Below are 23,808 nucleotides of genomic sequence, written 5' to 3' on the forward strand. Positions count from 1 at the left end.
ACTCAGAAGGTTATCTCCCCTGTAAACATTTGTAGGGAAAGTCATTGTCATCTAGGACTAAGAAGGTTATCTCCCCTGTTAACAGTTGTAGGTTAGTCATCTTCATCTAGGACTAATAAAGTTATCTCTCCTGTTAACATTTGTAGGGAAAGTCATCATCATGTAGGACTAAGGAGGTTATCTCCCCTGTTAACATTTGTAGGGAAAGTCATCGTCATCTATGACTCAGAAGGTTATCTCCCCTGTTTACAGTTGTAGGGAAAGTCATCATCATCTAGTACTAAGAAGGTTATCTCCCCTGTTAACAGTTGTAGGGAAAGTCATCATTATTTAGGACTAATAAGGTTATCTCCCCTGTTAACAGTTGTAGGGAAAGTCATCATCATCTAGGAATAAGAAGGCTATCTCCCCTGTAAAAAGTTGTAGGGAAAGTCATCATCATCTAGGACTAGAAAGGTTATCTCCTATGTTAACAGTTGTAGGGAAAGTCATCATCATTTATGACTAATAAGGTTATCTCCCCTGTTAACAGTTGTAGGGAAAGTCATCATCATCTAGGATTTAAGAAGGCTATCTCCCCTGTAAACAGTTGTAGGGAAAGTCATCATTATCTAGGACTAAAAAGGTTATCTCCCCTGTTAACAGTTGTAGGTTAGTCATCATCATCTAGGACTAAGAAGGTTATCTCTCCTGTGAACATTTGTAGGGAAAGTCATCATTATCGAGGACTAAGAAGGTTATTTCCCCTGTTAACATTTGTAGGGAAAGTCATCGTCATCTATGACTCAGAAGGTTATCTCCCCTGTTAACAGTTGTAGGGAAAGTCATCATCATCTAGTACTAAGAAGGTTATCTCCCCTGTTAACAGTTGTAGGTTAGTCATCTTCATCTAGGACTAATAAAGTTATCTCCCCTGTTAACATTTGTAGGGAAAGTCATCGTCATCTATGACTCAGAAGGTTATCTCCCCTGTTAACAGTTGTAGGGAAAGTCATCATCATCTAGTACTAAGAAGGTTATCTCCCCTGTTAACAGTTGTAGGTTAGTCATCATCATTTAGGACTAAGAAGGTTATCTCTCCTGTGAACATTTGTAGGGAAAGTCATCATTATCGAGGACTAAGAAGGTTATCTCCCCTGTTAACATTTGTAGGGAAAGTCATCGTCATCAGATAATACAATCTGCAAGCAGCAAAAACAGTTGTCTGACAGAAGAGAGATAAGCTGAAGATGGAATCTGGATTTTAAGTGTAATATATCATTATAAAATTATAAATTTGAATCCATCAAAACATGCTTCCAATGCTAAACACTTTTTGATGGGACCAATTTGTGTCTCAGATGGCAGACAACCTGCCAGGATCTACAAAATATACTTCTATTTTTTTCCTCTAGAGAGACTGTGATATTAGGAGTATTAAATCCTTTACAAACTTAACTCTACAATATGTTTGCATTGCGGTACATCATGTTCAGTAATTGTTTCTCCCACCACAAAGGAGGTATATGAAACTTTCTATCCACATGATGAGCCATTAATGAGACTCCAGTCAAACTTTCTCTGCCTTCCCCCATTCAGTGGTTCCGCCTGTGACAGGTCATTATAGTCCTTTATGGCATTCCCAGGTCAATTGTTGTCTGCTCCTCCCCATATGTCAGGTCATTATGGTTCTTAATGGCATTTACATGCAGGCAGGTGTTTTCTGCTCGGCATTTCCCCTTGTGACAGGTCATTATATCCCTTTATAGCATTTCCAGGTGAAGTGTTTTTTTCTGCTCCACCTTTCTTCTTGTGTCAGGTCATTATGGTCCTTTATAAGGGTTATTTCCAGGTGAAGTGTTTTCTGCTCCACCTTTCTTCTTGTGTCAGGTCATTATGGTCCTTTTTAAGGGTTATTTCCAGGTGAAGTGTTTTCTGCTCCACCTTTCTTCTTGTGTCAGGTCATTATGGTCCTCTATAAGGGTTATTTCCAGGTGAATTGTTTTCTGCTCCACCTTTCTTCTTGTGACAGGTCATTATGGTCCTTTATTAGGGTTTTTCCCAGGTCAAGTGTTTTCTGCTCCACCTTTCTTCTTGTGACAGGTCATTATGGTTCTTTATTAGGGTAACTCCCAGGTCAAGTGTTTTCTGCTCCACCTTTCTCCCTGTGACAGGTCATTATGGTTCTTTATTAGGGTAACTCCCAGGTCAAGTGTTTTCTTTTCCACCTTTCTCCTTGTGACAGGTCATTCTGGTTCTTTATTAGGGTTATTCCAGGTCAAGTGTTTTCTGCTCCACCTTTCTCCTTGTGACAGGTCATTATGGTTCTTTATAAGGGTTATTCCCAGGTTAATTGTTTTCTGCTCCACCTTTCTCCTTGTGACAGGTCATTCTGGTTCTTTATTAGGGTTATTCCAGGTCAAGTGTTTTCTGCTCCACCTTTCTCCTTGTGACAGGTCATTATGGTTCTTTATAAGGGTTATTCCAGGTCAAGTGTTTTCTGCTCCACCTTTCTCCCTGTGACAGGTCATTATGGTTCTTTATTAGGGTAACTCCCAGGTCAAGTGTTTTCTGCTCCACCTTTCTCCTTGTGACAGGTCATTCTGGTTCTTTATTAGGGTTATTCCAGGTCAAGTGTTTTCTGCTCCACCTTTCTCCTTGTGACAGGTCATTCTGGTTCTTTATTAGGGTTATTCCAGGTCAAGTGTTTTCTGCTCCACCTTTCTCCTTGTGACAGGTCATTATGGTTCTTTATTAGGGTTATTCCAGGTCAAGTGTTTTCTGCTCCACCTTTCTCCTTGTGACAGGTCATTCTGGTTCTTTATTAGGGTTATTCCAGGTCAAGTGTTTTCTGCTCCACCTTTCTCCTTGTGACAGGTCATTCTGGTTCTTTATTAGGGTTACTCCCAGGTCTAGTGTTTTCTGCTCCACCTTTCTCCTTGTGACAGGTCTTTCTGATTCTTTATAAAGGTTATTCCAGGTCAAGTGTTTTCTGCTCCACCTTTCTCCTTGTGACAGGTCATTATGGTTCTTTATAAGGGTTATTCCAGGTCAAGTGTTTTCTGCTCCACCTTTCTCCTTGTGACAGGTCATTCTGGTTCTTTATTAGGGTTATTCCAGGTCAAGTGTTTTCTGCTCCACCTTTCTTCTTGTGACAGGTCATCATGGTTCTTTATTATAAGCATTCCCAGCCAAAGTGTTTTCTGCTCCACCTTTCTTCTTGTGTCAGGTCATTATGGTCCATTATAATTATAGTCATTCTGGACTATTTTGAAAATGACTGATTATAAGACGCACTTTTTTCCCTCAGATTTTGATCTAAAAAAAATGCCTGTGTCTTACAAACATAATAGCTTTTGACATTTTTTTTCTGATGTTGATTTCAGACCGAATTTAGAAATAAATTGGTAACTCACATCAACTTGATTGAGTTAAAACAAGTTAAAATGGAAGTTGAAGATAGGGATACGATGTGTCGGAAAACATTAATTATTATTCCCCGCCTATGAAATAGGGAGGGGGATATTGAAATGGCGTTGTCCGTCCGACCGTCCGTCCGTCACCTGCGTTTTCTCAGTAACTAGCCGGTAGAATTTCATGAAACTTAAAATAAATATGAACCACTATACTGGAATGATGCCCGTCCAAAAAAAATTTCGATTGGTCAATTGTCCTTGGAGTTATTGCCCTTGATTTTTTGAAAAATGCACATTCTCAGCCATTTCTCAGTCACTAGCTGGCAGAATTTCATGAAACTTAAAATAAATATGAATTACTATACTGGGATGATGCCTGTCAATTGTACTTGGAGTTATTGCCCTTGATTTTTTGAAAAACTCATTTACAGCCATTTCTCAGTAACTAGTTGGTAGAATTTCATGACACTTGGAATAAATAAGAACCAACATACTGTGATGATGCCTGTCTATTTTTCTTTTGGATTGGTCAATTTTCCTTACAGTTATTGCCCTTGATTTATTAAAAAATCATTTTTTGCAGCCGTTTCTCAGTAACTAGCTGCTGGAATTTAATGAAACTTGAATGTTATATGAACCAACATCCTGCAATGAACTTCTTCGGTGAATTTCTACGGCTACATTTTTATCTCAACTATTGAGTACTATTTTGCAATGATTGATGTTTCCGAGTAAGCAGTTTCGGAAAAGACAGTTTTATTTAATCATCCCTTTGATTTATTTTGTTAAAAAAAATTATCATAAAGTAGTCCCGGTTGATATTTTATAATTTGGCTCGGAAAGGGATAAACCAATGTGCTTATCTTATTCTTTCTGAGACTTTTTTTAACCTTCAAGCACAAACAAGCCATCAAGCACAAACAAGCCATCGTTGGCGGGGGATATCTTTTCACTGAAAATGCTTGTTTTAAAGTTGCACTATTATGGGATTTGATTTATTCAATATTATTTTGTATTAAACAATAATTAAACATGCTTGTAAAGAAGCAAAGCTGTGCACTGGTGATTTTTTTTTGTCAATTGTGTGAAAACTGCACTGCCTTTAAGCAGTTTAACATACCAATTGTACAAACTGTTAATTGCGATAGGTGTTGACATGTTGGGAACAAACACTTACAAGGTTTTTGCTTTACAAAATTTCTTCATTTTCAACAGGTTATCCCTTACGATACAACGTCAGAAAGAAAACTTACAAATTGTCATAAAAGGTACTTTTGAGAGCCATTCATTTACAAATTCACAGTCACAAATTATTTTCAAGTCAAGATTTGTCTTCTCTGCATCTTATTAAAGTGTCCAGTCATTATTTTACCCCAGCAAACACTGACTTTAGGGGGGTATAGATTATTAATAAAGTCACCATGCAGTCCATCAGTTAGTTTGGCAAAAGTTTGCAGAGTGAACTATACTCCTACAGTTTCAGAGTTATCACTGTGATATTTGGTACTCATGACAACTGTGTGATTGACAGTTGTTCCTATCATACTTTTATAGACTTTATATTGCCATTTTGTGATATGATATAGTTCTGTGCCCTTGAACATGATCTTCGGCAATAAAGAAATACTTTCCTTGATATATTCTTCAAACATCTAACTTATTATTATTTTATTTTTTGTTTCAATAAGAAGATGGTCTACATGTTATATAATCAAGGCGGAGTGTGGGATTGTCATCACTTCTGACTGTTAGCTCCGACTTATTGTCCATATGGCATTCCAAGGTCAATTGTTATCTGCTCTGCCTCTGCCTAATATGTCAAGGCATTTTGGTCTATTAAAATGGCATTCCAAGGTCAATTGTTGTCTCCCTCAGGACAAAGTTAACTGCTAGACTAGTTAATGATTATGTCTTTTTGCATTATCAGCACCCAGGTATTCATTATTTTTATATCACACAAGAGGACAATTAACTGAAAAACCTTTTTTTAATGAAGTAAATGTGAAATACTCCTTGGGTAAGATTTGTGGTCTAAAAAATGTAGGTAATCCTCAAACTGATTTTATCTTACTGCAAACTGCTTTTCTCTACATTCAAAGCAAAACAATCCCATCCCTGGGTTTAAGATCATGAGTACTTCAATAGTTCATGTGTTATAAAATAAATACATATTACAATACTGAATGGATGAGCATTTTGATATAAGTAAGGATTGTTTTTCTTATTAAAGCAAAATAAAGATGAAAATCATTGTTTTACCTCCTTGAACTGCATATACCTTGATGAAGATTGACCACAGTAAGGAAATTATTTTCCTGCAGTGTAAACTAATACAGATATTAAAAACAAACAACATTTTTATCTTTTTTCTTCTCACTGCATTTCATCATGGTTCCTATAGTATAAATGGTCGATAATGGCATCCTCTCTTCAAATGTTGTCTGTTGACTTCCCTTATGCCCTCAATTAAGGCATATATTCAAATGGCACTCCGCAATCGCAATCTGTCCATTCTTTGTGTGCGTAAGAGCTGTTGTCATGCAAAGTGTGTTTTTGAAATATTTTTCTTGGCACAATAAGGCAACCTCGCCTGCGAGACCCAGGATTCTACCCTGAAGGTCAAAGTCAAACTTTAATGTCTATCATTATAGAATAATGTATATAATACTGTATACTCAGGGCTTTAGCTTTGTCATGCACATAGGGATTAAGAAATAGCAGTGGCTCAGTTGGTTGGCTTATAAAGATGACCTGAGGCATGCAAGATCCTTGTCCCTACCGCATAGGTCAATGTCACACTTGGTGGTTAAATCTTTATGATATGCTGCAAATATGCACCGAGTATATGGCTTGTTTCTGGCCAACAACTTTTAAAGTAACATACCACAGATGTTTACCACACAAAGTTGATGTGTCACACTCAAGACTTACATGACTTATTTGAAGGTCAAGGTCAAGCTTAGAGGTTAATCATAATGGAATGCTGCATAAATTATATGCACAGAGAGAATAGGAGGTCGTGTTTAGACCATAACTTTGTCATGCATGGGGAGATTTTGAAATATAGCAGCAAAGATTTATGGTACATATAGGCAACGAGTTGCCTGCACAACCCACTTCCCTACCTCAGGGGTCAAGGTTACACTTAGAGGCTAATCATAATGGAATGTCATTCCATGGGCCGGTTTCAAAAATAAAGTAATAGGTTTAGATGTTTGGTCACATGTTGGACTGCACACAACTCACTTCCTTCCTTGTGTGCAAGACCCATGTCCCTACCTCAGAGGGCAAGGTCACTCTTAGAGGGTAATCTTTATAGAATGCTTCATAAATGTTGAGTATATGTGGTCATGTCCGGCTTGTAACTTTGTTATGGGAGGAGGAATAACATGGCACAGATTTTAACCCACATGTAGGTTGCAAGACACAGGTCCATTTCCCTTGCTTTGTGACCGGAAAAATCCATGTCTGTACCTGTTAGTTCATTGCTCCCCCACCAAGTCAACAATCATAGAGTCTTTTTTAGTTTATTTAAGCTCTTGAAGGCTGGCATATTCCATTGATCAGTCTGGCAGTGGGGGGCTTTCTGTAATAATGTTGCAAAGTCGTGGAAACCCAGCCATTTGGGCAATCTCAGATTATGCTGTTATTTTTTCTCCTGTATGCCCAAGATGTGCATCTTGGCATCTTTTGTTTTGTTTAAAATGGGCAGTGTTAAATGAATTGTTACATTTGTATTATAATTTCTACTGTTGAAATATAGTCACTGAAAGAAACAAGTGAACTATTCAAATCTGTCCATATTGTTGAAAGATCATGTATAAAGCTTCACTCTCACAGATTGAACGTTTTGACAACTTTTTTATTTTTTGTCTTGGAACCAGCCAATTTGTGCGAAAATGCATGGATACAGGTATGTAAGACTGCTGACAAAACATAAGATCGAAGGTTTTTGTATTCAAGTCAAAAAGTTGATGTTTTATGCATTTTTCTTAAGCCGTTAGTAACAGTTTAAGCCATGAAAGAGATAATTACACAAAAATTTGCTCATTCCAAGACAATAAATAAAAAAGTTGTAAAAAAAGGTAAATCTGTGAGAGTGCAGCTTTAAAACTGAGGGTAATTTAAATTGCATGATTTCATAATTAAACAAAATAAATGTTATCATTGAGAAGATCTGTGTTATTGATCTGATAGTTTTAACCTGACTTTTAAATGCTCTACCACTGTTTAACCTTTTAATAAGGTTGTACAATTAAACACTGAATGAATATTTAGTAGATTATGATCTTATCCAGATATATTTTAAGATAGGGGTACTTATAGTATATTGTAAGTTAAGGTATTTGCAATTGTTAAAATAGTTTTGTAAGCATTGCTGTTTTTCTTGTTTAATTTCTTGTTGTATTTTAAGAAGTTTTGATAATTGAAAGCTCTTTAAAAATGGATGAAGACACCTCACTTTTGGAAATTTGGGATGTAAGTATTTCCAATGTATATTTGAAAAGCTTTGTCTGTGATAGTCTCTTTGTAAGTTTAAAATAAAAACGATGATGTTATTGGATGAAGTGGCTGTGTTCTTTGAAAGTTTGTGGAAGGAAACAAAAATCCATGAAATATTGTTACCACTTGGACTGTTGATGTTGCAGCTAGCCCCTGTGAGGGTCGTAGAAGACTTGTCCAATTTATTGAACAAATGTATAGCAATCTTGAAGACACATGCCTACTGTGAAAGATACCTACTATTAAATAAAGTCAAAACCCATTGGCTCGATAATCCGGGGACCAGCAAAAATACTTCGAGCCTCGCCAGTATCAATCCAAGCGGGAATGCTTACTGAATATGTGCATTTTTCTTTGATACATTAAATACATTAATTTATTTACCTATGTTATCTCCGCTAGGGAAGAGTATTTATTACACATAGTTCCCGTAACCACATTGTTCTGTTTGTAACATAACACATTCGATACTATGACAAAGCTATGTCTTTTTCTGAATATTTACGTAATATTAAAAAATATAGACGTCACTGGCGAAGAATCCCTTTCTTCTATAGTCTTTATTTTTCAACCAAGTTGAAATCGTATTCTGCCAAAGTTGTGTGCATTTTACTTTTTAGAATTTCGTCCACCCTCAACAACCATTATATGGCCTCATACTTGTCAATGTAGCCTTTTACAGTAAGCTTTCTCTTTAAGCCAGAAACCTTTGGGGTTGCCAATTTTATGTGAATTAGGCCTTCTCAAAATGTATTGAGATTTATACATGTAATAAAATAATTTTGACGTAGTGTTCTCGTGCCAGTTAAGATAGAAATTAAAATGATGGCAACTGTGCTCAAACTGTTATAATAATTATTATATTCATCAAGCGAATCTAATTGATAAGCTCCTTTTGTGAAAACAAGCCACACAAACATCGAGCAGGGAAAATTATCAACCCTGAAAAAAATTAAGCCATCCAATCAAATTTGATATGAACATATAGTTAAAGAAAATCTTTCCTTTTAATTCAGTTTGAGCCAACGAGGATATCGAACCAAGCAATATCGAGCCAACAAGTTTTGACTGTATAAAGAAATGTGTAAAATCTCCTATCACTCTGGTTAAGAACTGAATTATTCCCCTTGATTTATGGAGCCAAACCAACTGATCATTGGCAACTGCATGTTGTTAACATGCACAACACACTGCTTTTTAGCTCATCTGAGCACAAAGTGCTCAAGGTGAGCTATTGTGATCAGTCTATGTCCGGCGTCTGTCGTCCGGCATTCAGCATCAACAATTGGTTATAATCATCTTCTTCTCCTAAACCACTTGGACAACTTTGATGAAACTTTATAGGAATGATCCTTGGTTGGTGCTTTTATCAAAATTGTTCAAATTGATATTTCGTTCTGCGGATTTACCGCTCATATTTTTTTTTTTTAAATTTGCGCCCGCACCTCCATTTTGATCGCTAAGCAGATTTTTTTCAGGTAATCATTTATTAAAAGACTAAAAATAATCAAGTATAATTTTTCTACGCTAGTTTTTGTGTTTTTGTAAAGGGAAGTTACCGATGCGTAGTGTTTTTATACTGTATATCGAACGGTTTAGCATGGGTTTCAATAAGTTCAATAATTTAATAAAATAATGAAATAGAATGTATCGCATCGACTTGAATTATTGAATTATTCGTTATCAATATAACATCACGATTTCTTAACTCATTTTTAAAAAAAACCCATAAAAATACAGTACTCTTAATGAATATATACTTATTAAAACATAAAAGTTATTTTTATTGTCAAGAACATCTTTTAAATTCTATTTTATTTTTCTGGTCGGCCTTTTCTGGCCTGGTCAGCCTTTTCCCTCTATATCTATATGGGCAGCCATTTGGTCAGCCTTTAAGTATTGCCTTAAATTCAATCAAAATGGCGGCTTCCGGTATAAACAATATGGCTCAAAGCTTGGAAATTAAATCTTATTTTTGACAATAAATATGTTTTGAGCATGCTTGAAGTCATTCTTGATCGTCTCATGCACTAAAGGATCATTATTGAAAGCAATCATTATGCAATAAAGCATGTGTAGCTAAGACTGGTAGCGATTATATTGCGTAATTAGTGACTCGTTTTGAATGGAAATCGGACAGGTCAACTTCATTGGAACATGAGTCATTGTTTGGTCCAAATTGATGTATTAAGCTCATTTTTGATCAAATTCTGACAAAACAACAGTTTTGAACAAATATTTTTTCATAAATAGAGATATAAACACTGGTCTAGATATACCTCAACATAAGTAAGCCTAAGTTTATCACCTTATATTTTGTTTTTATTTGCAGCATAATCCGGGATTGTAATGCACTTGTCAATTGTAACCACTGCCCCACCCACCCCTCGCCCTTGTTCCAGGGGTATACCGGGGACAGCAGAGGCAATGGGCTGTGTTTTTACCTTTCAGGTGGCCCCGCAGTGCCTAGTGAATGTGGTTTTGTCTTCATATTGAAAATAGTCGGGAATGGGCCTCACATAGGTATTTGGGGTTGCGGGGCCATTTGGCAGAGATATTACCAGCAGTGTGTCCCTGCAGGTCGGGTATTTTACCCGGGTTTTGAGAGACAGGATGTCAAAGTCCCCGCTATTCCGGGCTTAGGGGGGTGGGGGGCATATACAATTGGCTGGTGCATAAAACCATCTAAATAATCAAAAAAGTACTCTTGTTCTTTTTGTTTTAATATGCACATGTCATTGCATTTCCTGTGATAATAAAATCAAAATTTAGTCTATGTTATATGGAGTCTGATGTTTGATGATGCCTGTGTAAGTGATCATTTTTTACAAATCCCAAATCAATCCTAAGGTATGTCTAAATACAGTTGCATATGATGTTAAACTGATTCAGGTAGATTTATATAAGTCGTTTCAAACTTTTAACTAAAAGCAGGGTTATTTATTTTTATGAATGATCGTCATATTAAAGTATGTTTTAATTATATAAGAAATAAGATTTATCCATATAATGTTTGTACTAAACACAGATGAACAAGTAGTATGTATTCCGACATTTTCCCAATGTCCATTAGAGGTTCAGTTCAAGATGGCATTAAAATGGGTTTAAGGGCAATTATTTTGAACAATCTTTCTTATTTATATTGAATATATGGCAAAATATATTTTTCGCTCTTCGCTCGCTTCGGTTTTTATGAAAACGGACAAATTCGCTCGCTCCAATTTTTTGGGCAAAAATCCGAGGAACTAAACATTAATTTGGTGTGACCTTAGAAGAAATTTAATTTTTACTTAATGATAAATTTAATAATCGAACTTTTCCAATAAACACACATAGGTTAATATCTCAGCAACTACTTGAGGTATTGCATTCAGACTTTATACAATGGTACTCAACCATCCAACCTACTTAATTTACCAAGTTTGATAACTTTACTTTGTATTTAATGCCAATAATAGGCCTTTATTATTTGACTTAGAAATTCTGGTTAAGGTTTTGCGTGCAAGCACACATAGGTTAATATTTCAGCAACTACTTGAGGTATTGCATTGAGACTTGATACAATGGTACTCAACCATCCAACCTACTCAATTGACCAAGTTAGATAACTCTAGTTTGCATTTAATGCAAATAATAGGCCTTTATTATTTGACTTAGAAATTCTGGTTAAGGTTTTGCGTGCAAGCACACATAGGTTAATATCTCAGCAACTGCTTGTGGTATTGCATTGAGACTTGATACAATGGTACTCAACCATCCAACCTACTTAATTTACAATGTTAGATAACTCTAGTTTGCATTTAATGCAAATAATTGCCCTTTATTATTCGACTCAGAAATTCTGGTTAAGGTTTTGCATGTAAGCACACATAGGTTAATATCTCAGCAACTACTGGATGAATTGCATTGAGACTTTATAAAATGGTACTCAATCATCCAATCTACTTAAATAACCAAGTAAGATAACTCTAGTTTGCATTAAATTCAAATAATGGCTCCTTTTTTATTCAACATAGAAATTCTGGTTAAGGTTTTGCATGTAACCACTTTTAAGTCAATACTTCAGCAAATACATCATGTATTGCATTGGAACTTTACACACAGGCTCCCAACCATTTAACCTTCTTATTTAATCAAGTAAGATAATATCTTTCTTATTATATAATTTTTGACCCTTTATTATGCGACTTAGAAATTCTGTTTAAGGTCTTGCATGTTAGCACACATAGGATAATATCTCAGCAACAACTTGATGTATTGCATTGAGACTTTATACAATGGTATTCAATTCTGGTTAAAATTTTGCATGTAACCACATTTATGTTAATATCTCCGCACATCATGTATTGCATTGAAATCTAATCTAACAGTGATCCATGCATGTTTCGCCAAAACATTTCAATCCTTACACTGACAAGCGGCGGAATAGTCGAGCGCGCTGTCTCTGGGTGACAGCTCTTGTTAGAGCTAATAGGAGGTCAATTGATTTTATTGGATGTTACACTGTTTGTTGTTTGAGTATCTATACTAAAAGTTCTTTCAGTGTGCAAGCAATTTAACATAGTTTTTTCAGTGTGCAGGCAATTTAACGAAGTCCTGTCAGGTTGCAGGCAATTGAACACAGTCCTGTCAGTGTGCAGGCAACTGAACAAAGTCTTGTCAGTGTGTAGGTATAAGAATCAAATTCTGTCAGTGTGCAGTCAATCATCAAGTCCTGTCAGTGTGCAGGCAACTGAACAAAATCCTGTCAGTGTGCAGTCAATCAGCAAGTCCTGTCAGTGTGCAGGAAACTGTGACAAGTCTTGTCAGTGTGCAGGCAACTGTGACAAGTCCTGTCAGTGATTATCCAGGCAACATGTTTGACCAGTATGTTTTTCAATATTTTTTGAGAACAAATATCAAGCAATATTGATAACAAAGGTTAAACTCTTTTACTCAGGTGAGCTATTTAGGGCCATCATGGCACTCTTGTTATATATTCTAACACATTATAGTTATTTTCTCATATTTCAAAGCAGGAAGAAAATATGTTTATGTTCATATAAATGATAATTGCCCATTGATGTCCTTTGTAAAATGTATGAATATTTCAGCTAATATAATGCTCTGTAAACACCTCAAGTACCACTTACATAGCACCTCTCAAGTGCAAAAACCTTTAAAAACCTTTAGTTTTCAAATTTGTCTTACAGTTATCCAGATAACAAAACTCAGCATCCCAAACCGTCAGAGTGGTTGCCATGTTTAAAATTTAAGACACTGTTTGTGATTTCTAAGTAGTTATGATCAGAAATAAGGGTGGCCTTCATTTTCCATCATCATTTGATCATTTTGAAACAGAAAGTGGAAAGCATAAATAGACCAGCATATCCTATGAAAGATTGAGTGAAGGTTGATGTGGTAATCTGATCTTTTATCTGGATAATTTTTACAATTTTGCTGAGAAAAATATCCATAAAAAAGTTTGTAATAGTGTAAAGTTTTATGTTCTAAATGTAGCTCAGAAAATGCAGGATCCAAGAATCTATCTGTAGTGATTGATATGATGGAAATATAGAGCAGAAATTCTTCTCTTTACTGGTTAATGAAGCTTTGAATTAAGAAGTAAAGGTGATTAGATTTGTAAGTTTTACAGTGGCATGAAATGGCATAAATTCACAAGTTTTTTGAGGACATGGATTGATTTGTGTAAAACCACTGTAATGTAAATTATGGTCTTTGTGTGGTATTCTAGTCAGATGTTGTTACAGCAGACAATTTATTCCAGACAGTAAATAACAAGTTTTCTTTTCGTTGGCTTTGGTTGGCAAATGAAGTGTGCTAAGAGGATTTTTTGTCCAAAATTTCTATAAAAATTATTTCGCAAAACTTTCGGAGTTGTTTGTGTGGGTACTGCTATGTGGGAGGGGAAAACGCTGGAGTTTCTTTCGCGCAATCTTCAGATTCAAGGGCAACTTCTTCAAGGAGCTCAAGGGCATGAGAGCCGGAAGCAATGGGTAAGTCTATAAATCCGTCTCTATAGACATTTCAAATCCATATTTTGATTAGTTTGTCTGTATCTAAACATCAAGTTATCATCAAAGGCTAAACATCGTAGGTGGTGGCAGCGGAGTTCCTGTCAAAATCTAAAATCATGGCATGATTGTGTAGCTAGTACCAAAACTCTGGCTAAGGTATTTGGCAAGTTATGCCCCTTAGATATTAACTAAGAACAATGGACCAATGCTGACGTCCACTTGTAAGACATGATTTTGTGCTATGTCTGGTGATTATTGAGTTTCCAAGTATAAAATTCAGCTTATAAAGAAATAAAAAAAATTGTGTGATTAATAAAAAGCAAAGTTTCCCAAAAAAGTATATTTGTGGTAACATGTTTACTCAAAAATGATTCTCCATGATAGATGGAAATGGAAGTAGCATGGCTGCAGAGTGATACGCCCTGGCAGTGCTCCTATCTGTGAGGTTCCAGGGATGAAAATCATTACCCTGATCCTTACATAGGAGCAGACAGCCTTATCAGGACAAATGTCTTCTCAGCAAAATATAGTTTATGTGATTTTCACCTGTTCCTCATCACATACAATTGACTGTATCTCTTTCATGTGTATCATGGATTAACTCATTGTTATTATATATGCAATTCTATGCTATATGCTAGTCTTGCTAGACTTATGCTAGTTCCCCCCCCCCCATATAAAAATACCTCCTTCCCCCCTCCCCCCAACAATTCAACAACCAAAAAACAAAACAAACAGGCTGGTTCCAAAGTCTGATAATAGACATAATAAATGTCTAAATATCTGCAAAATTCTGTCACACATTTTCGAGATGAGTACTCTGCCAATAATTTGCGATGTAGCATTTTGTAGGCGATGCTTTAGAGCAATCATAGCCGCTTTCGATTGTAAATTATACATTATCAATTTTAAATGTGATTCTTATCGAGTTTCTGCAGCATTTCTTACAAGGAACGCTGCGATCCTAATTAATTGCGGTCGACTGATACCATGCGGAAAGCTGTCAGATGACAAAAAGTGTAACAGTATTGTGATGTATTTGCTTAATGCTTGTACAGTGGATCAGCATTCATCTGACAATCTGTAATAAACATATATATCTATATTCATAATCTGGGCTTCTAAATGTTTGAAATTGACGCGTGGCAACAACAACTTTTTCATTATATTTTCTTAAAAGGCGTAACTGGCGCACTCAGCGGTCAGTCTCTGCAGTTAATCAAGCATGAAGCTGATGATATCCTATAGAATAAGAGCACGACTAGGTTAATTAATTTAGAATGTTATGGCTTTCACAGATTAATTTAATCACCCAACAATTTTTGCGCCATTTACAGTTATTGAAATCCCTCTGGCAAAGTCAAAACCCGGCAGTGTCCATTGTCCTCCCTTTGGCCCATCTGTAGTCATGCTACTTTTGTATAGTTCTATTTTGTATGCTAAATATCAAACAATAATATTATGCTATTCTTGAAGTGCCGAAGGTGTTTTCTAGGTGTAGGAAATGAGATTCAGTTTTTGAGATAGATGTTTTACAGAAACATTTGTTCCAAATCTCAACAGTAGATAGACATTCACAGATTAAAAATGCAGTCATAAATCTGACATGATTGCTCAAAGATATTATATTAATTACACAGAGAAGCATAAAACAAAGCACTTTGTTTGCTGTTTTCATTCAGGCAGGAATTTGTTATATGGAATCTACTATTGCAGTCAGTTTTAATGAATATTAGTGCAGGCTGTTGTCTGACACAACTGCTTGTGCTCCTTTGGTGTGAACACCAACATCTGCACAGGGCGGAAAAAGGATGAAACCCTGTCATCTAAATGATATTATATGGTGATGGAAATGTATTTTGGTATAATTTCTTCACATGATTAATGCTTACAATATGAAATAACTGGTTTTAGTGCATGCTTTTAGCATTCTTAAAGTTCCAGATAGCACAAATTTGCACATACTGTACTTTTAAAGCTGCACTTCCACAGATTGATCATTTTGACAACCTTTTTCATCATTTGTCTCTTAATAAGCCAATTTTGCTTAAATATCTGAAAACCAGTGATATAAAACTACTGACTAAAGATCAGAATGCAGTTTTCATATATATATGTATTCGAAATTTAATGTTTTATTGCTAAAAGTGTTACTAATGCTTTGAGAATTTTTATTTTGTTCAGGATGAAATATCAATTTTTAGATTTTAATATGAAAACCTGCGATCTGATCTTGTGTCAGCCATCTTATATCACTAGTTAATAGACATTTACACAAAAATTGGCTGATTCCAAGACAAAAAATAAAAAAAGTTGTCAAAACGGTTCAGGAAAATCTCGGAAAGTGCAGCTGTAAGAATTAAGAATAATAATGCATTGTGTGCAGTACAACAATTAATTAAAGAGGAGCCATTTGTGCAAAACTTGAATTATTCAAGGGGTGTAATTTGTGCAATACTAGGATTGTTCAAAGGGGTGTAATTTGTGCAATACTAGGATTGTTCAAAGGGGTGTAATTTGTGCAATACTAGGATTGTTCAAAGGGGTGTAATTTGTGCAATACTAGGATTGTTCAAAGGGGTGTAATTTGTGCAATACTAGGATTGTTGAAAGGGGTGTAATTTGTGCAATACTAGGATTGTTCAAAGGGGTGTAATTTGTGCAATACTAGGATTGTTCAAAGGGGTGTAATTTGTGCAATACTAGGATTGTTGAAAGGGGTGTAATTTGTGCAATACTAGGATTGTTGAAAGGGGTGTAATTTGTGCAATACTAGGATTGTTGAAAGGGGTGTAATTTGTGCAATACTAGGATTGTTCAAAGGGGTGTAATTTGTGCAATACTAGGATTGTTCAAAGGGGTGTAATTTGTGCAATACTAGGATTGTTCAAAGGGGTGTAATTTGTGCAATACTAGGATTGTTCAAAGGGGTGTAATTTGTGCAATACTAGGATTGTTCAAAGGGGTGTAATTTGTGCAATACTAGGATTGTTCAAAGGGGTGTAATTTGTGCAATACTAGGATTGTTCAAAGCGGTGTAATTTGTGCAATACTAGGATTGTTCAAAGCGGTGTAATTTGTGCAATACTAGGATTGTTCAAAGCGGTGTAATTTGTGCAATACTAGGATTGTTCAAAGCGGTGTAATTTGTGCAATACTAGGATTGTTCAAAGCGGTGTAATTTGTGCAATACTAGGATTGTTCAAAGCGGTGTAATTTGTGCAATACTAGGATTGTTCAAAGCGGTGTAATTTGTGCAATACTAGGATTGTTCAAAGGGGTGTAATTTGTGCTATACTAGGATTGTTCAAAGGGGTGTAATTTGTGCAATACTAGGATTGTTCAAAGGGGTGTAATTTGTGCAATACTAGGATTGTTCAAAGGGGTGTAATTTGTGCAATACTAGGATTGTTCAAAGGGGTGTAATTTGTGCAATACTAGGATTGTTGAAAGGGGTGTAATTTGTGCACTTCTAGAATTTTTCAAAGGGGTGTAATTTGTGCACTTCTAGAATTAATTTAAGGGGAGCATTTGTGCAATACTAGAACTGTAATTTGTACACTTCTAGAATTAAATCAATGGGAGCAATTTGTGCAATACTAAAATTAAAGAAATTTGTGTTCAAATATGAAAAGGTAAAGGGTGACAATTTGTGCTCAACCAGAACAAGGTAAAGGGAACAATTTGTGCTCAACAGAATAAGGTAAAGGGTACAATTTGTGCCCAACCAGAATAAGGTAAAAGGGGGGCAATTTGTCCTGAACTAGAATTAAGTTAAGGGGGCAATTTGTGCTTAACCAGAATAAGGTAAAGGGGGACAATTTGTGCTCATCCAGAATAAGGTTAAGGGGGACAATTTGTGCTGAACCAGAATATGTTAAAGGGGAACAATTTGTGCTCAACCAGAATAAGGTAAAGGGGGGCAATTTGTGCTGAACCATAATAAGGTAAAGGGGGGCAATTTGTGCTCAACCAGAATAAGGTAAAGGGGGACAATTTGTGCTCATCCAGAATAAGGTTAAGGGGGACAATTTGTGCTGAACCAGAATATGTTAAAGGGGAACAATTTGTGCTCAACCAGAATAAGGTAAAGGGGGGCAATTTGTGCTGAACCATAATAAGGTAAAGGGGGGCAATTTGTGCTCAACCAGAATAAGGTAAAGGGGGAAAATTTGTGTTCAACCAGAATAAGGTAAAGGGGGACAATTTGTGTTGAACCATAATAAGGTAAAGGGGGACAATTTGTGTTCAATCATAATAAGGTAAAGGGGGCAATTTGTGCTGAACCAGAATAAGGTTAAGGGGGGAATTTGTGAACCAGAATAAGGTTAAGGGGGGGGGGGGGGGCAATTTGTGAACCAGAATAAGGTAAAGGGGGGCAATTTGTGCTGAACTAGAATAAGGTTTAGTGGGGCAATTTGTGCTCAACCAAAATAAGGTTAAGGGGGACAATTTGTGCTCAACCAGAATAAGGTTAAGGGGGACAATTTGTGCTCAACCAGAATAAGGTTAAGGGGGGGGGGGGAATTTGTTCTCAACCAGAATAAGGTTGGTGGGGAGCATGTGAACCAGAATAAGGTTAAGGGGGTCAATTTGTGAACCAGAATATGGTTAAGGGGGCAGTTTGTGCTGAACCAGAATAAAGTAGTGGGGGGGGGGCAATTTTTGCAAAACAAGAAATTAATAAATGGGGGAAATTTGTGCAGTACTTAAACAAGTCCATGGGGTCTGGTGCCAGAGTTTTGGCACTTAACATTGGAAGTGTGGATACCAATCCAGTCATAGAAATTAAGATTTGAAGTCACAAGCAAGTTGGGCTTGTAAATCACAAATTTTTGCTAGCACAAATGAAGATTCACTAGTCCGATTTTTCTGATGTTAACGTCTTAAAATCACGCATAGCCCTACGTGGTTAGCTCACTTTTTACATGGATAAAAAATTAAACTCAATGTTTGTTTTCTACAATTATTTATTCTCTTAAAAACAAATTCATTCTCTAGAATATAAAAATATCAGCCTACCGATGGCCCCTCCTCTTTCTCCATCTCGATGTCAAAATCAACACTATTGATCATCACCTTCATCTAACACTGTTTACCCTGAAAATAAATGATCACATTTGAGCAGACATTCTGACAGTAGAAGTAAAACACATTGAGTTTTATTGTTTAGGTCAACCTTGTCATAATTAATCACCCTTGGTAATTTGATATAACATCAGCCATTTACCTCTCCATACAATCCCGATGAGGATGTGCCCAGCTCTGTCTCAGTTATCTGCTCCTCCTCTTTGTCTATGACTACTGCTTCTGTACTATCAGGGGCTCCCTTTTCTGACCACCTATAACCACCAACTCGCCGACTAGATGCATTCTAAAAAGGGCATTTTGAAAAATAAAGAATATGTTGGAATACAACCTGTACACATTACAAAGGGGACCATTGTGACTTTTTTTTGTTGCCTTTTTTGCTCTTCATAGGGTCTAGAGTTACAAGAAATAAGTCCTGGTTAGAGGCACAAAAGCTGTAATTTGTCTAGAGAAATAAAAAATAACTCACAAAGATAGGTCGGGAACTTCATGATGATGAATATAACATTAATATCATACTAGATCACAAATGTTAACTTACCAAGAAGTATTTTATAGCAACCAGGTTTGGTCTTCAGTCCAGGTAGGCAAAAACTTGTGTTCCTGTTTGTCTTCACATTTCTTCTTCATGGCTTGTCTTCAAGCCCCCTCTATTTTTCGTTTTCCTGGATGAGAGCCTTTTACGAACTTTAACTTTAATGGCCGCCATTTACCTTGGACTTGATTGGGTATGTTTTTAATTTAAATATATAGTACGATGTCAGGAACCAAATTAATTTTCCATTGCGGTTCTCGGACTCAAACTGTATATAAACGAAGATGCCCATTGGCTTTCAGGAACCAGCACATTGATATAAGCAGTTTAGGCCGGTTTGTAGGTCAAACAATTTACCGAAAATCAGTAGTAGTTTACTAAAATGAAAGTAAGAATCAGCAGAAGTGAAAGTAGGAATTATTTTTTTACTAGCAAGTCGGGCTTGTACACAGAGAATTTTCACTAGCCCGAGAGAAAAAATACTAGTTTTTTGCAGTTGGCCTAGTGCTAATTTCGACCACTGCCAATCATTTAAGCAAAGAAAAAATAGAATTTCTTGAAACTTTGATATTGCAATATAATGCAATATATTTATCATTTTGACAAATAGACAAAAAGTATAATATTAAAATTCAGGAAAACTTTAAGTCTTGTAAACTCAGACAATGCATTAATTTCATTACGGCAGTTTGATAATGCCCAGTTTTATTTTGCTGTTTTTGAGCTTTCATAATTATTAAATGTTGAAAGACATTTTCACATGCAATATGATGATGGATTTCACACAAATGGAATACTTTCCAGAGAACTGGAGCAATTTAGCCCTGAGAAAAGCCAGAAGTTGTTTCCGTTGATATTTTCATACCTTTGCTAATTAACTAATGTACTGAATGGCAGGTTAATGCATTTGAATGTTAGGATGTCTAAAAATTGATTTGAAGGTGATGTAAACTTCGGTTCAATTTCCAGAGGTGTTGGCTATGGGTTACAGATGTGACTAATTGTGGGATCTGAGGTTTATTCTGTGGGATTTTTGGGTTAACACTGAGGAATCCCAGGGTTAATATTGTGGGATTCTGGGGTTAATATTGTAGGGTCATGGGGTTAATATTGTTGGATCATAGGTTTAATTATGTGGGATCCTGAGGTAAATATTGTGGGAGTTGGGGTTAATATTGTGTGATCCTGGGATTAATATTGTTCGGTCCTTGGTTAATAAAGTATTGTGGGATCCTGGGGTTAATGTTTTGGGATCCTGAGGTTAATATTTTGGGGTCCTGGGGGTTAATATTGTGGGATCCTGGGGGTTAATATTGTGGGATCCTGGGATTAATATTGTGGGATCCTGGGATTATTATTGTGGGATCCTTGGGTTAATATTGTGGCATCCTGGGTTTGATATTGTGGCATCCTTGGGTTAATATTGTGGCATCCTGGGTTTAATATTGTGGGATCCTGGGGGTTAATATTGTTGGATCCTGGGGTAAATAATGTGGGATCCTGGGGGTTAATATTGTGGGATCCTGGGGTTAATATTGTGAGATCCTGGGGTTAATATTGTGGGATCCTGGGGTAAATATTGTGGCGTCCTGTGTTTAATATTGTAAGATCTTTGGGTTAATATTGTTGGATCCTGGGGTTAATAATGTGGGATCCTGGGGGTTAATATTGTGGGATCCTGGGGTTAATATTGTGGCATCCTGGGGTTAATATTGTAAGATCTTTGGGTTAATATTGTTGGATCCTGGGGTTAATAATGTGGGATCCTGGGGGTTAATATTGTGGGACCCTGGGGTTAATATTGTGGCATCCTGGGGTTAATATTGTGGCATCCTGGGGGTTAATATTGTGGGATCCTGGGGTTAATAATGTGGGATCCTGGGGGTTAATATTGTGGGATCATGGGGTTAATATTGTGGCATCCTGGGTTTAATATTGTAGGATCCTTGGTTTGATATTGTTGGATCCTTGGGTTAATAATGTGGGATCCTGGGGGTTAATATTGTGGGATCCTGGGGGTTAATATTGTGGAATCCTGGGGTTTATAATGGGATCCTAGGCTGGGATTAATATTGTGGGATCCTTGGGTTAATATTGTGGGATCCTGGATTTAATAATGTGGGGTTCTTGGGTTAATATTGTTGGATCCTGGGTTTGATATTGTGGGATTCTTTGATTAATATTGTTGGATCCTTGGTTAAGTATTGTGGGAATCTTGGTTAAGTATTGTGGGATTCTTGGGTGAATATTGTTGGATACTGGGTTTATTATTGTGGGATTCTTGGGTTAATATTGTGGGATTCTTGGGTTAAAATTGTGTGTTTCTTGGGTTAATATTGTGGAGATCTTGGCAGGATTCATTGACAAATCATTTTATTAACAATTTTTATGCAAATATTTCTGATGAACTTTACATTTCCATATTTGGGCTTTATGTCATTACTTGTCAAGGTTTTCAATTATCATACTTTTGACCAAGTTTCAGTGCCTTTTCCAAATTATCACCATTATTGATGAAAAGGGTCCGAACTGCTTTTATGGCATGTATATTAATTGATAGGTATTGAATGATGATATGACATTGCAAGTTTTGAATTCTGTCACAAGTGCTTGACTGTCTCTGGAAGTTAAGTATGTATTAAAAGAGGGTGAAATTTGAGAATGAATGTCATATAGATAAGAACCTGGTGACCAGGTTAGGTCATGCAACTGAATGTCATCCTGACAAAATCAATGCTTATCAGGGGTGAAAGTTGATTTTCAATCATTGAGTATACAAGAAGTCACTCAAATCATTCAGCACCTATATCGGAACTTTAACTGTGATATCTAACACAGTGATATCTCTGGTAAACTAACATACTAAAAGTATTCATGAATTTTTAAATGGTTCATTTAGTTTAATTTATGCATAGTTTAATGATGTAATAAGAAATGAAATATGGTGAATATATATGTTAATTGAGTTGTTGATAGCATTTGTGTATAGCTTTCATCTGGTGTTTTCTCAGAATGAGCGGAATTATTCCTAAAATAGTGGTTTCTTGCCACGAGGTTAGAAATGTTTATTGATATCTAGTTTCATTTGTTTGTTTTGTATCAGGAATTTAATGAGTAAGGCAAATTTAGAGAAGTGAATACTGAGTGGAAATGTTTCTGTCTAATGTTTGTTTTAATTGCTTCCTTGTTTTATTTATTGTTCTTGGGCGTTTGTTTTGAAGTTAATGTGAACAGTATCAAGGAATTAACACAAAACTTGGTTACTTCATTAATTAATTCTCTTTTGTATCCATTGTGCAATAAAAACAAGACATAAAGTCCATTTATTGGTCAATCAAACAACAGCATTTAGTCAGTTGACAACTTTAGAAGGAGAAAGATTGAACACATACATGGTTGTACCAAATTCTCTCTGTCACCTTTTCATACCTGAATAACTTGTGTGCTGATAAGCATGCTGGCGGCAAATATTAGTGTTCCAAGAATATGCTTTACTGACACTGGAAATAATGTACTAGTGTTTTTATCTTCAGGACTGTGTGGTGAACGAGGTGGACATTGGCCAGCCATGCCTCGCCTGTGAGGACAAGTGTACGGGATTCAAGGCCCATGAATGGAGGTAACTTAAGCTTTAAGTCTGATACACTTACGATAAAATTTACCCTTTAAGGGCAAATATACACATAAAAATGCAAATACCCATGGGGTAAATTTTCCATCAGAGGTGAATTTGGCCCATGTCTGGAGATTGGGTAAATTTGCCCCTGTGGGTATATATTTTATGTCATATAAATGCAAAACTTTATTTGATTGCTGGTGTGTTTTTGAATGTGACAGGGTTTTTCAGTAAATATTCATCATTATTACGATTAATAGTAGGCACATTTTTGTTTATGCAGAATTCTTTATTCTATTAATCTTTTGTCAAATTCCCTCAACAAAATTTTACTCAAAAAAGTGATGTGTTCTAAAACAATTTTGCCATCTGATATGTTTCTTTTCCACGTTTAGCTATTTAGTCTCCTTTAAGGCTTAGATAAAAAGAGTTAAAAGCTGCCCAACTACATTTAAGATATGCTTTTTAAAACAAATCTATAAACAGTTGAAAAAGCAATGAACAGCTAAAAAAGTTTTTTTTTTACAGTTTTACAATAATTGTTTTTACTTAATTATTTAGCAAAAAAAACAGGATTCTCAGGATGAAGATGGGAGGTAATTTGAGGGAGGGCATGTCCTTAATTTGAACCATAATGGCGATCTTTAAACA

The 23,808-nt window shown here is 36.0% G+C and overlaps 1 protein-coding gene across 5 annotated transcripts in view; it reads left to right on the forward strand.

Annotated features, from left to right (window-relative positions):
• LOC128238264 (four and a half LIM domains protein 2-like) overlaps window positions 1-23,808 on the forward strand; it is a 145,720-nt gene that overhangs the window by 64,155 nt on the left and 57,757 nt on the right. For 3 of the 5 annotated variants that reach the window (XM_052953985.1, XM_052953986.1, XM_052953987.1), the window contains one exon: window positions 23,075-23,160. In XM_052953985.1, the coding sequence (XP_052809945.1) occupies window positions 23,075-23,160 (86 nt within the window). Of the gene's footprint in view, window positions 1-13,251; window positions 13,895-22,918; window positions 22,937-23,074; window positions 23,161-23,808 lie in introns of those variants that run through there. The other 2 variants (XM_052953988.1, XM_052953989.1) reach the window with 2 other exon arrangements.

Source organism: Mya arenaria, chromosome 6 (genome assembly GCF_026914265.1).
Source record: "Mya arenaria isolate MELC-2E11 chromosome 6, ASM2691426v1".
NCBI lineage: Eukaryota > Metazoa > Mollusca > Bivalvia > Myida > Myidae > Mya > Mya arenaria.